This window comes from Astyanax mexicanus, chromosome 18 (genome assembly GCF_023375975.1).
Source record: "Astyanax mexicanus isolate ESR-SI-001 chromosome 18, AstMex3_surface, whole genome shotgun sequence".
NCBI classification, from domain to species: Eukaryota; Metazoa; Chordata; class Actinopteri; order Characiformes; family Acestrorhamphidae; genus Astyanax; species Astyanax mexicanus.
This window is the reverse complement of record NC_064425.1, coordinates 16,021,100-16,035,098: the sequence shown is the minus strand read 5'-3', so window position 1 is coordinate 16,035,098 and position 13,999 is coordinate 16,021,100. Positions and strand designations below refer to the sequence as shown.

The 13,999-nt window shown below is 40.5% G+C and overlaps 1 protein-coding gene across 2 annotated transcripts; it reads left to right on the top strand.

The window, feature by feature from the left end:
* Positions 1-241: 241 nt before the first annotated feature.
* poldip2 (polymerase (DNA-directed), delta interacting protein 2) lies at positions 242-13,999 on the top strand. 2 transcript variants are annotated; one of them, XM_007245939.3, is made up of 11 exons: positions 242-640; positions 2,643-2,724; positions 5,032-5,129; positions 5,629-5,725; positions 10,181-10,256; positions 10,361-10,468; positions 10,560-10,696; positions 12,002-12,028; positions 12,141-12,266; positions 12,380-12,459; positions 13,071-13,999. In XM_007245939.3, exons 1-11 carry the CDS (start codon positions 450-452, stop codon positions 13,183-13,185), a joined length of 1,137 nt encoding a protein of 378 aa, XP_007246001.3. In that variant the 5' UTR covers positions 242-449; the 3' UTR covers positions 13,186-13,999. The 2 variants fall into 2 exon arrangements, with proteins under 2 accessions (XP_007246001.3, XP_049323119.1); XM_049467162.1 differs by lacking the exon at positions 12,380-12,459.

The following is a 13,999-nucleotide window of genomic DNA, read 5'->3' as shown; positions in this document are numbered from 1 at the left end:
CTATGATTTATGATAATAATAATAAAAAAAAACATTTTGACACATAGTCAATCGCGGTTGACTTGAATGCGCCTATAAGTTAAACGGTCCCTAATGTTTTTAGTGGAAGATTAAAGCACGATAAGAAACTCCCAGTAAAATGTTATAATTATATGTTTGTACTAGTGCACTGTTTATAATTGCGATATAATTCGTGTTTACTAATAAAAAAAATGTTGTTTTGGTATTTTCGTGTATTGCAATGCATTGTGGGAAATGATGGCAGCTGAAGTATGTATTGAGAGTGCGGAATCTGTGCGGTTCAGCTGATTTTAACTGCCGAGAAAGACGCTGAGTTTATAGACTGCAGGGTAACCAATATGCTGGCGGTTAGCGGTGGTTTTCTACTGTTTTTGCAGCACGTGAGTTTTGAGTAGGTGCTGGTGTGTGTTGGTGTGTACTGAGGAAACATGGCTGCGTGTGCGCTGCTGCTGCGCCGCGGTCAGCTGCTGCTGCTGAGCGCCAGCAGAGACAAGAAGCGCTCCCTCAGACTAGCGAGTGTCTGTGGGTATAACCGGGGCGTGGAGTGGACCAGGACCCGGCCAGCGTGTTCACACTGCGCCTGGCCCAGCTTCCAGCAGACCAGGTCCATGTCCTCACGGTAAGTTGAGGTGTGCTCAGACCTGTCCTGTGTCCTGCCGTGCCCTCCTTCAGCAGCCTAGAACTGCCTGTAACTCTGCTGTGCTTTACCCTGTCACCAAAACCTATATACAACTTTGAAACAAATCAAAAGACCACTTCAGTTTCTGATTCAGTTTCTCTGATTTTGCTATTTATATGTAAATGTTTGAGTAAAATGAACATTGTTGTTTTATTCTATAATCTACAGACAACATTTCCCAAATGCCAAATAAAAATATTGTTATTTAGAGCATATATTTGCAGAAAAAGAGAAATGGCTAAAATAACAAAGATGCAGAGCCTTCATACCTCAAATAATGCAAAGAAAACAAGTTCATATTATAAAGTTTTAAGAGTTCAGAAATCAATATTTAGTAAAATAACCCTGGTTTTTAATCACAGTTTTAACGCATCTTGGCATGTTCTCCTCCACCAGTCTTACACACTGCTTTTGGATAACTTTATGTCACTCCTGGTGCAAAAATCCAAGCAGTTCAGCTTGGTTTGATGACTTGTGATCATTCATTGTCCTCTTCATTATATTCCAGAGGTTTTCAATTTGGTAAAATCAAAATTTGGTGAAATCAAAATTCATACTTTTATGTGGTCTTTTTTAATTTTTTATTGCTACAATCTGCAAAAAAATTACTACCCCAATGTGGTATTTAGTGGTGAGTGATATGGCACAATATTTCAGGGTATAAAAATGTTGGCAAAATTATTGTGCATACATACCCCCATGTTTAGGAAACAAATGGTATTAAATTAAAAAGCAATTACTGCAAATTGAAGCAAATACACTTTTTCATCCATTCATCCAACCAATTTTTGAAATTGAATGGTGATGAAATGGAAAATGCTAATTCAAAAGGCAGAAGGTTGAGGAAGTTTGCACATCCATGCCTCACCCACCTTGGCTTGCAACCGCCCTCTGCAGAGCTGTAAAGGAAGCGTCACAGTGCTGTTAGCCAATCAAAGACGAAATGTTTTTATGCCATGAATATTAATGAGTAAGAGCTAAAATACTATCATTTTTCCCTGCTCACTCAAAAACTGGCTCACAGACCGTTCATTCATACTAGACATCACCGCAAAGTTAATGAAAAAACATGAAGTGAGATCTTTTAAATAGTGTCAATATATATATATATATATATATTTTTTTTTTTTTTGCATGAGTACCACTATGCCCCTATCACCAGCATTGTAAGCTAGTTGGGTGCATCGGCTAAAAAGCTCTTTGTTTCGGAATTCTTGGGGGAAACACAGGTGGGCTATTCAACAAAAGTTTGTGCTCATTATTGTACCGGATATATCTTTTAAGCACCCTGTAAAGTATCCATGCAGTAAAGTATGGGGAAATCAAATAGGCTACTGAGTGCAGTGTGTGGTTAGCAGTCATGATATGCTTAGGCTTAGTGTGGTCAATCCAGCTAAAAGCTCTATTTATAACCATCCTACACTCTCTGGCTCAGTATGTCAGGAGTATAACTAGCTAGATAAAGTATTTTGCACAAACTTCTAGTATTTAAACTGAAATATTAATGTCTTGAATGCATGTTAACAATTCAACCTAAAAGTAAACACTCTCATGTTTGTCACTGCCAAATCTGAGTTCCTTAAATAGACTGGCAGGTCTGCCCTTTGCCCTACACTGTAAGATAAAGCTCAGAAGTAAGGCAGGAGGGAACAGTGAGCAGTGAGAAGTCCTAGCTATCTGTCTATTTGTGGTTAGCAATGTCTTTCAGCAGGGAGCAGGGTGCTATCTGGGCCATCTCTGATTCAGCCTGGCCTGTGTCCAGCTTTTCGCATAGATCTCTTGCGTAATAGTCAAGCTTGAGGAAGTGTTTATAGCATGCGCTTAAAATGCTGAATGAGTCTGCCATGAATCATCTATCTGTGCTAAATGCATGTTTCTACTGTATATTACATGCTACTCTTTTGCTGTTGCTGACTGTTTTATTATTGGATACGTTTTGCAGGAACAGGCCAAACGGGAAGGTGTTGGAGACCGTTGGAGTCTTTGAAGCACCTAAGCAGCACGGCAAGTATGAAACAGGCCAGGTATGCATTGCAGTTTTGTTACTGTTTGCCTCAAGGGTTAATCACATCACCTGTCATTCATTATGATTAATCCGTTTAATGCATGCATTTGGCCACTCATTTCTGACACTTGCAAATAAATGCACAAACACAAGTTGTCTAGCCCCTGTAGTGATGTTCTGCCAAAAGAAAAGAAGGATTCACTGGAGCAGGTAGACCTATTAACCTATTGACACCATGCCTAATGCCAGGTGTGAAATAGACCGACATAAAACCCCACCAACATTGATCTATAAAAGAGCGAAACTGTCTTCTCTGGAGTTATTGGGGGCGGCACGGTGGCGCAGTGGGTAGCACTTCCGCCTCACAGCAAGGCGGCCTGGGTTCGATTCCCGGCTGGGGCGACCCGGGTCTTTCTGTGTGGAGTTTGCACGTTCTCCCCGTGTCTGCGTGGGTTTCCTCCGGGTTCTCCGGTTTCCCCCCACAGTCCAAAGACGGCACGTTCAGGCTAATTGGAACTTGGTTGGAAATTGCCCCTTAGGTGTGAGTGTGTGAGTGAATGTGTCTGTACTGTTACCAACCTACGAGTCCTCTTCTGAGGACGAGATCATAGAACCTTGTGAATAGACGTTACCTTTCCTGCCACGAAATAGCTGACGAGCTGATGTGGCGTTAAACTCGACTAACCTGACCTGACCTCTGGAGTTATTGTGCTCCTTTCAATAAGATGAGGTGGGATGGTGATCATCCAACATCCTATACGTACTAAAATGCTGTATCTAGTAGGAGATCTGAGATTGCCATTCTAAAAACAAAAGCAGAATAAAGTCAACAAATGAACAGGTGTCCCAATTAGGGGTGTGCCTTATCATAGCATATGCAATAATATTGCTATATTATATGAACGATATTATACCCCTATTTATCACATCAAGGTATTACTTTTTTGCTGTTTTTTATCAAAGAAAAATTCACTCGGTTCTCATTTCCCATTATATATCTACTAGAGATAGATTATATCTGTCCAGTATCATTTATTTTGCTTTAATCCTTGATATATGGAGATATATGGAGTGCATCTTCTGTTAAATATCTGATAAAATTGGGTCGCCGAGTGGCTGCTCGGCAATGCTGCATCAGCAACAGCTCCAAAAAGAAGTGGTGGCTGACTTCACATGTATCGGAGGAAGCATGTGTTAGTATTCACCCTCCTGGTGTGTTGGGGCATTATTAGTGATAGGGGGAGTCCTAATGTGTGGGTTCAGTAATTGGCTGTGTAAATTGGGGAGAAAATGGGAAAAAAATTAGGAAGGAAAAAAAAAATCTGATAAAATTCTTGTATTTTTTTATATCTCAATTAGGGGTGTGCTATATAATATCGTATGCAATAATAAAATTTAATTTTCATTTGGTTGCAGTAGTGTATTATTGAATTGTTTTTTTTGTTAACTGTTTTGTCATATCGCCAAGAGTATTGTTATCGTGGAAATACAATGAAATATTGTGATATTATTTTAGGGCTATATCGCCCACCCCTAATCCCAATATTTTTTTATCCATACGTGTCGATATAAAATAAAACTTCATGTTTTTCTGATCCATAAATTTGAGTCTGGATTATCAGCTGATACTGATCCAGTACTTTTTCACAATCACACCTCTAAAGCTTATGATGCTTTATGATTACTGGTGATATTTTTTTGCTGATCTTGACTTGATGCCTATATCTATTAGAGAACACACACACACACACACACAAAACTTTATATTGTATTATGTATTCCATTATCTATTTGAACACAAAGTATTGGTACAACTGCATATTGTTTTGTTGGGCTACCTGTCTCTATTGTCCAGAGAAGCTTTCTATAAAATTTTGGAGCATTCATGAGAGCATATGATTGCATTTAGCAGCAAGAGCATTAATGAGGTCAGTATGTTGGACAATCATCACCTCTCCTCATCTGCAACTTTCCAACTTCTCCCAGAAGTATTGAATGGAGCACCATAATGCCCAAAAGTCCTTAAAGTCAATGCTGTTGGATCTTTATATCTCTCTATCCCACATGTGGCATTAGGTGGGGTGCCAATAGGTTAATATTTATTCTGTTCTATTGGCTCTACAAGGACTAGACAGCATCTGTGTCAGCAATGGGTGCTACTTAATGGTTGAACGCGTGCATTAGACGGGGTGTCCACAAACATTTGGCTATATAGTGTATGTAGTGTATTGATTAAATTAATAGCAGATTGATCCACAAGCTCTGCATCCATACCTATAAACAGTTAGGAAGATGTAAGTAATTTAATTTTGTATCTTCTTTGCAGCTTTTTCTCCACAGTGTGTTCGGTTACAGGGGGATTGTGTTGTTCCCCTGGCATGCTCGCCTGTATGACCGAGATGTGTGTCCTTCACCTTCTGACAGGTAATTCTCCAGAGTTTCTTCCTGATGGCCATTTCAGAATTTTTGGTCAGTCCTCAAATCTGTTGATAGGCCTGTCACGATAATTACATTATCAACTTATAGTACAATAAATGAACATAACTTATTAAGTATAACTTAAAGTATTTGATAATTGTGATATCGTTTATTTGTATGTTTAATCACATGTATAACAGTAACAAGTATTTTAGCCAGTGATGCTAAATGAGCAATCAGTGCTTTAATAACTGTGTGGACCGAAGTAGGTGAAGAAAAAAGTATATATTACCCAAACTATGATCAATTTAATTGTGTTGTCTTTAAAAAATATATATCATTGATTTGTTATGCTATATTACTACCATTTATCAGAAACATTTAGATTGTCTTAAATTTACAATAATATATCGTTTATCGCAATCATTTCTGGGATGATATATCGCCCACAAAAAATCGTATTGTGACAGGCCTATCTGATGACCATTGTTTCACATCATTCTAGTAAACCAGAGACCCTGGCCCATGGGTCAAAAGAGGTGAAAGGAAAAACACACACCTACTACCAGGTCCTAATAGACACCAGGGACTGCCCTCATATAGTAAGTGACCTTGTCAAATTTTTATTGTTGTTTCTAATCATCTTTATAGATACTCAAAAAAGTAACAAACAATTCTGATACAGACCATACAATTTTAATTGATTTATAATCCTGGCATAGTGGTTCAATATTCTCTTAATTAGATTATTGTAAAATGATGGTATAATCAGCTAATTAAGACTTGGGTACCCACCCAAGATGGCGGCGCGTTAACACGCAGCGGCCGCTCCGGGTCCGTTAAATGGTGCTTTTGTGTTACTATTTGTCGTTTTTTTCGTTTATTTCCTGCAAATATGTGCATCGGAACACCCGTGCACATGTTCTACCACCGCCAGACCCTGCTACAGTGGAGAAACCAGCCAGAAAACACGCTACCGGACGAGGTTCTGCAGACGCTAGAGACCCAGGCCGCCAGCCCGCGGTGTTTCCTGACGCCGGAGCCCAGCGGAAGTGCCATCGCAAGCAGTGCGAGCGGAAGCGCGGAAAGAGAGCCGGGATCCGCGCGAGGCTAAAGGCTAGTCCTAGCCGGCCGGCTATACCATCGCTCTTTCTTGCAAACGTCTGTTCCCTTGACAATAAACTGGACTACATCCGACTCCAGCGAACTACCCAGCGTGAGTTCAGAGACTGCTGTGTTTTGGTTTTTGTGGAATGGTGGCTTAACGACAACATTCCGGACAGCGCCATTCAGCTAGCCGGGCTAACCGCGTTCAGAGCCGATAGAAGCGCGGCTCTATCCGGGAAGACCCGCGGTGGAGGCGTGTGTGTTTACATCAACACGGAATGGTGTAACAACGCTGTGACTGTCGCCAAACACTGCTCTCTGCAGGTGGAGTTCCTGATAGTCAAGTGCAGACCTTTTTATTTAGTACGGGAGTTCTCCGCCGTGCTAATAGCTGCTGTCTACATTCCACCCAGCGCTAGCATTGGTGCTAATGCTAAAGAGGCTCTGTGTGAACTCTATCGGACTGTCAGCGATCTGCAAAACAAACACCCAGACGGACTGTTTATTATCGCCGGAGATTTCAACCACGCAAATCTCAAGTCAGTGCTCCCTAAATTCCACCAACATGTGAACTTTGCAACGAGAGGAGCGAACGCGTTGGATCTTGTTTACACAAACATCCCCAGCGCGTACCGGGCGGAGCCCCGCCCCCACCTCGCTTTCTCGGATCACATGTGTGTTTGGCTGACACCAACATACACACCACTCATCAGACGCTCCAGACCAGTTCAGAAGCAGGTGAAAACCTGGTCGGCAGGCTCCATCTCTGCCCTTCAGGACTGTTTTGAGTGCACTGCATGGGACATGTTTAGGGAGGCTGCTACTGAAGGCGATTCTGTTGATTTGGAGGAGTATGCAGCATCAGTCACTGGCTACATCAGCAAGTGTATTGATGATGTCACTGTCTCCAAGACCATCACCACACGCCCAAACCAGAAGCCTTGGATGACTGCTGAGGTACGTGCGCTGCTGAGGACCAGCTGACAGATGTTCTCACGGACATCTTCAACATCTCCCTGTGCAGCGCCACTGTCCCAACGTGCCTCAAGTCCACCACCATCGTCCCCGTGCCGAAGAAGTCCACAGTGTCCTGCCTCAATGACTACCGTCCCGTTGCACTTACACCCATCATCATGAAGTGCTTCGAGAGGCTAGTCATGAGGAACATCAAGACACGACTGCCCTTTTCACTGGACCCCCTGCAGTTTGCGTATCGTTCCAATCGCTCCACGGACGATGCCATCACCACCACCCTTCATCTCTCCCTCACCCACCTGGAGAAGAAGGACACTTACGTCAGAATGCTGTTTATAGACTTCAGTTCAGCATTCAACACCATCATCCCACAGAACCTCATCAGGAAGCTAAGCTCGCTCGGCCTCAACACCCCCCTCTGCAACTGGATCCTGGACTTTCTGACGCGGAGACCCCAGTCAGTCTGGTTCGGGGGCAGCACCTCCAGCACCATCACACTGAACACGGGGGGCCCCCCAGGGCAGTGTCCTGAGTCCTCTGCTGTTCACCCTGCTGACTCATGACTGTGCTGCAAAACACAGTTCTAACAGCTTTATCAAGTTCGCCGATGATACAACAGTGCTGGGTCTCATCACTAAAGGCGACGAGTCAGCATACAGAGAGGAGGTGCAGCGGCTGACAGACTAGTGTACAGTCAACAACCTTCACCTGAATGTGGACAAGACAAAGGAAATGGTTGTTGACTTCAGGAGAGCACAACACACCCACTCTCCACTCAACATCGACGGGTCCTCTGTGGAGATTAAGAGCACCAAGTTCCTTGGTGTCCACTTAGCAGATAACCTCACCTGGACCCTGAACACCAGCTCTACAGCCAAGAAAGCCCAGCAGCTGAAGCTGAGAAAGGCCTGTCTCCCTCCACCCATCCTCACACTCTTCTATAGAGGGACCATTGAGAGCATCCTAAGCAGCTGCATCACTGCCTGGTTTGGGACCTGCACCGTCTCTGACCGCAAGACCCTCCAGCGTATTGTGAGGACAGCTGAGAGGATCATCGGCGTCTCTCTCCCCTCCATCACGGACATTTACACCACCCGCAGCATCTGCAAAGCAACCAGCATTGTGAATGACCCCACTCATCCCTCACACAAACTGTTCTCCCTCCTGCCTTCGGGAAGAAGGTACCGCAGCATCTGGTCCAGCACGACCAGATTCTGCAACAGCTTCTACCCCCAAGCCATCAGACTCCTTAACTGCAGATGTACTGATGGTTTTTCTGTACATGCACACACACTCTTACCCCACTTACCCCAGAAAATGGAAAGCACTAAAACCCTACTACCTCACTGGACTCTATTGCACACTGTGTAATAGAGTAATTACTACCTCACCTGGTCTTTTTTGCACACTGCAAAATTTGCACACTGTCTTGTTATTTATTATTCTTTGTCTGTATTGTGTTGTATTGTCTGTCTGCACTTTTTGTACTGTTGCACTATTGTTCTCTCTACACTGTGTTTATGTGCACCATGGTCCTTGGAGGAACGTTGTTTCGTTTCACTGTGTACTCTGTATATAGCTGAAATGACAATAAAAAACACTTTGACTTTGACTTTGACTTTGAGCCAAGAAAGAAGAGTTCATTTATTTCACAATTAATTCGGTTAATTCAAATTAAAGTTTTAATGTGATTTTTACAATGGAGTAATCAACATTTTATCTTTTTAATGTAAAATATCCAAAAACGCTCCACATTTCTGAAGTGTTCTAAAGTGTATCTGTCTTACCTTGGTTACCGGTGCCTGTCACAGACCAACGCATGCATATTGGTCTGTGGGATAAAGCATTTATTTATCTAGAAATACATCCTACCACTTCTAAAAACTGCAGCATCATCACTCTCCAGTGAGAATCTGTAAATAATTGTGGGAAACAATAATAATCTCTCCTTCAAAGTTTCTTCTGTGACTTTTTAGAGCGTTATTTCTCAATTTTTAGTAACAAATCCACGTTCTGAAGTATCTGTCAGCATCTGTAAGTGTTAGTAACTTCGAGGCTGTGTAGATACGAGGTCAGCTCGTGATATGAACAGATGGGTTTAAAAACAATGTTTTGAATCATTAAATATATATATATATATATATATATATATATATATATATATATATATATATATATATATAATTTTTTTTATTTTTTTTTATACAGGTAAACCTAGTTTTGAACAATTTCTTTGTCATCTGTAGTTAGATTTTTAGTAGGGGGGGGGAAAAATTGGTTATAATCGAATATCCTTTTTTTTTTTTTTTTTGTAAAAAGGTCATAATCGCCCAGCGCTATGTTCAAATAGTGCAGCTGTATTGAAGATCACATTTAAAATAATGTTCTACTTCTATTAGATAGATAGATAGATAGATAGATAGATAGATAGATAGTATAAAAGTACAGTCTAGAGTGTGTGTGTGTGTGTGTAATGGAAAATGGAGGTAGTGCAGTTGAACACAATAGACAGAACATCAGTTGATGTGCATAAAGTGAGGATAACTGATGAATGAACTACTAGTGCAAAATAGGGTAGAACTGTAAAAATAGTGTTGTAGGCATCAGCAAGACTGAGAGTGTGTCCATAGATGGCGGTGTGTCCATGTGTGGCCAGAGTTGCCGGAATGAAAAAGTGTCACAGAGTCTTCAGTTTGCTGTGCTGCCACTAAAGCAATTGCATGTAGGTTTCTATTGTAAGGGCTTATTTGTCTGGCTTAATGTTAATACCTACAGATGGCGATATGGTATGTCTGGTTAGAGAAGCAAATATTTCTGTATGGTTTTACTTTGAACAGGGAGTGCCAGTTTTTTGCACCTTGATAATCATCCATACAATAAAGATGTAGAAGACAGAGAGTATGATGAAAAACTGTAGGGAATCTGTATGTGATATCCTTTATATATTCAGCTCAAGTTACTGTGGTTTATTTCAGTCTCAGCGGTCTCAGACGGAGGCGGTTACATTTCTGGCAAATCATGATGACAGCAGGGCCTTGTACGCTATCCCAGGTATTTGACTGCAGGAAGCAAATGTCTGTACAAAGTTGAGCATTTATTCAGTGTATTTCACGCTGTTTTAAGTTGTTTTTTTCTCCTAAACCTCTGTTTTTTAGGTCTGGATTACGTGAGTCATGAAGACATCCTGCCGTACAACTCAACCGAGCAGATTCCTATTCAGCATGAGCTGTTTGAGCGCTTCCTCATGTTTAACCCATCCAAAAGTAACTACCCTTTGACCTTTGACAAATTTTATTATATAAGCTATTTCTAAGATCTGTCTCTGAGTTAATGCCATTTGTTTTGCTTACACAGCACCACCTTTTACCCAAAGGGACACACTCCGAGCCTGGCAGGAGAAGAACCATCCCTGGCTGGAGCTGTCAGATGTTCACAGGGAGACGACAGAGAATATCCGCGTCACTGTCATCCCCTTCTACATGGGCATGAGGGTAAGCTAAGAACAGCCCTCCTTCATCCTAAATATAATAGCAGCTTTTATTAGAGGCAGTACATGTTGATTTATTTATGTACACAAAGAGGAAAAATGGCTTTAGCAGTATGGGCGTGTTGCTCTATTGCAAATTGTATAATTTTCAAATTGTCTTTTAAACTAACTAACTAACTAATAGCAGAATTCTCCATTTATAAAAACACAGAGGGCAAGAAAATGCACACAAGATCTAAGTAACGCTGCATAAGCTTGTCAGTCCACATATTGAAAGTTAAATAAGACAGTTCTGTAGCTCTCAGAAATTAAAAAATGCATGTTTTAGTAGTTTATTCTATAAACTACAGACATTTCTCCTAAATTGCAAATAAAAAAATATTGTCATTTCGAGCATTTATTTTCAGAAAATGAGAAATAACGTGGAGCTTTCAGATCTCAAATAATGCAAAAAAAACAAGTTCATATTCATAAAGTTTTAAGAGTTCATAAATCAATATTTGGTGAAATAACTCTGTTTTTTAATTATAGTTGTTATGCATCTTGGCATGTTCTCCTCCATCAGTCTTACACACTGCTTTTGGATAACTTTGTCACTCCTGGTGCAATAGTTCAAGCAGTTCAGCTTGGTTTGATGACTTGTAATCTTCCATCTTCCTCTTGATTATATTCCAGAGGTTTTCAATTTGGTAAAATCAAGGAAAAACATCATTACTTGGTCTCTTATTTTTTCCAGAGCTGTATCCTTCTTGACGGGTTGCTCAAAGTCACACTTTTTATTTTTACACTTCCCGACTGTAGGAGCAAGAAGTCCAGGAGCAAGAAATAAAAAATTCAAAAATTCAGAACAAAAAGACAAGAGTAAATAGAAAGAAAAGCTTTTTTTTCTTTACTAAGTGTTTGTTGGACCAATTGAACAACAATCACATCGTACTGACAAGCTCCAAACTCATATGTATAAAAGTGCACGTGTTTTCCATTTCAGGAACTTTTTAGACAGACACAGGTCACTTACACTTATGGATGTGAACCATCAAACTGCCCACAATTGACCTGTTCTGAGCAAGAACAGCTTATAGTTTTTAGGCATGTTGAGTATGTTGTTTACTATTTATTATTATTAACTGAAAAGAGAGCCAAATCAAACCTACAAAACAAGATAAATGAGGCTTAAATATAGTCTTAAAGATGTAAAATATAATGGATAAGAAGGGGCAACAGTATGAAGGAAATGTTTGGGATGGGATAATAAGAAGCTGAGTTTTATTTATTCTACTAAAACTCTTAATTTGGCTTTGTTTCTCAACAGGAAGCACAGAATTCCCATGTATATTGGGTAAGTACAGACAATAAATGTACAGCTGTAATTCTTCCATACTCAGATCCCTTATTGATTGTGCATTAAACATTGCGTTGATTGTCATTTCTGATTTTTTTTTTTCTCACAGTGGCGATACTGTATTCGTCTGGAGAACTTGGGCAATGAGGTGGTTCAACTGCGAGAGAGGCACTGGAGGATCTTTAGCCTGTCGGGCACTCTGGAAACGGTCCGTGGCAGAGGAGTCGTTGGCCGGGTGAGCAGCAGCACATGGAATAAATGACCGTTTTCTGTATAACTGAGAGCTTTGTTCCATATATGGTCTAGATTTGCGTGAAGGAACTGACTCCTTGTTTGTTGTCCAATCAGGAGCCAGTGTTGTCAAAAGAGCAACCGGCATTTCAGTACAGCAGCCATGTGTCTTTGCAGGCGCCAAGTGGACATATGTGGTGAGTTAAATCACTGCCTCTAGTCGTAGATTTCTGAGATTCCTAATACAAAAAAACAAACAAAAAGAAGCTGTTCACTTAGTTTATGCAGCATACATCAACCCCTTTTAATATAAACCACTGAAGCAGATAAACATAAACACTTGGCACAATACCAGTTGCCAAACATTATAGAGCCCCCCAACATTAAGCTTATGAGCTGTGGGAATGAGTTGGGAATTAGGTTGGGTCACAATCATCCAAAATCCTTACCTCACCTAGTGTACTTGTTGCTGAACGCAACTGAATCCTCACAAGAGTACTCTAAAATAATGTAGACAGCCTTCCCCAGAAAGTACAAGCAGTTACTCAAACAAAAGCAGCATAAACTGACCTTTTTTGTTTAAACTACCTTGACTGCGGAAGGAACGATGAATTATATAAGGATAAATACCATATAGTGTAGGACTTAAAATTCCTTTAATGATTTAATTGTGCACTTTTATGTTTGATATTTGTCTGTATCCCAGTGGTACAACACAGCCATTGTTTTAGTGTAGCATTTGTGTGCTGCTTATTTAGTCTAGCGGAAATGAAATGCAGTCTTTTTTCATTTTTTAATTTCTGAACAGGGGAACATTCCGGATCGAGCGGACAGATGGCTCCCACTTTGACGTGCGCATTCCCCCTTTCTCTCTGGAGAGCAATAAGGATGATAAAGCGCCGCCTGCTGGCTATACTGTATAATAAACCCCCACTAGGACCAGTGTGTTAAAGCTTACCATGCGCCTACTATGCTGTTCTATGCACTATGCCTTAGTGTTTCCCTCTTCAGGAGCTCGAGGTGTGTTTTGATGTGAAGTGGAAATAATAATAACACACCCTGCAGTATTATAAGTCTCACTACAGCCATAAGTGTTAGTGTTTTATTTTTTTGTTTTTCAGTGTGCTAAAGAACAAATTGAATTGGAATGCTGGGAACTCTCAGGTAGATCACTGTATGTGGACTCATTTTTAGATGATGTAGATTGAGAACCTGCTTTCCTTGCTCTGTGATTCTGTAAGGGAATTGGGATGTGATAAATCCCTCCTTTTCTTTACTTTCTTTTTCCGTTTTCATTATTTTGCCTTTTTTTTCAGGGGAAGGAATTCTTTTTTGTTTGTTTGAGTCTTATTTAGACAGAGTCAGAATTTTTCCCACAGGATAACAGTTAGTAACTCCTGAATTATGTTGCATTTTTAAAGAATAGAAAACCTGATCAAGAAAAAAGGTTTTGGTATGATCTGAAACTAGAAAAGAATGAAATCAATGGAAGCAATGGGTAAATATTGACTGTTGGACAACACTGCTGAGCTGAAAAGTGGCTGTATAAATATTAAGATTGCTGTTCTAATTCTGATTATGTTGCACTTCTGATGTGAGTGTGTTTTGCCAGGTCTGTTTGATATGTTCTGAGTGAACAGCCCTTTTTTTTGGGTATGTTGTTAAATTAAGACTTGGCTAATATTGTACTGTAAATAAGAATGTATAAAACGTAAATAAATGTGCAATTTTGAAATA

Bases quoted from the DNA above. Each gene is read 5' to 3' on its own strand.
- poldip2 (XM_007245939.3), top strand. From the start codon at position 450: ATGGCTGCGTGTGCGCTGCTGCTGCGCCGCGGTCAGCTGCTGCTGCTG. The intron at 10,257-10,360 runs GTATTTGACTGC...TCTGTTTTTTAG, and splicing joins GGCCTTGTACGCTATCCCAG to GTCTGGATTACGTGAGTCAT. The intron at 12,267-12,379 runs GTGAGCAGCAGC...TTGTCCAATCAG, and splicing joins GCAGAGGAGTCGTTGGCCGG to GAGCCAGTGTTGTCAAAAGA.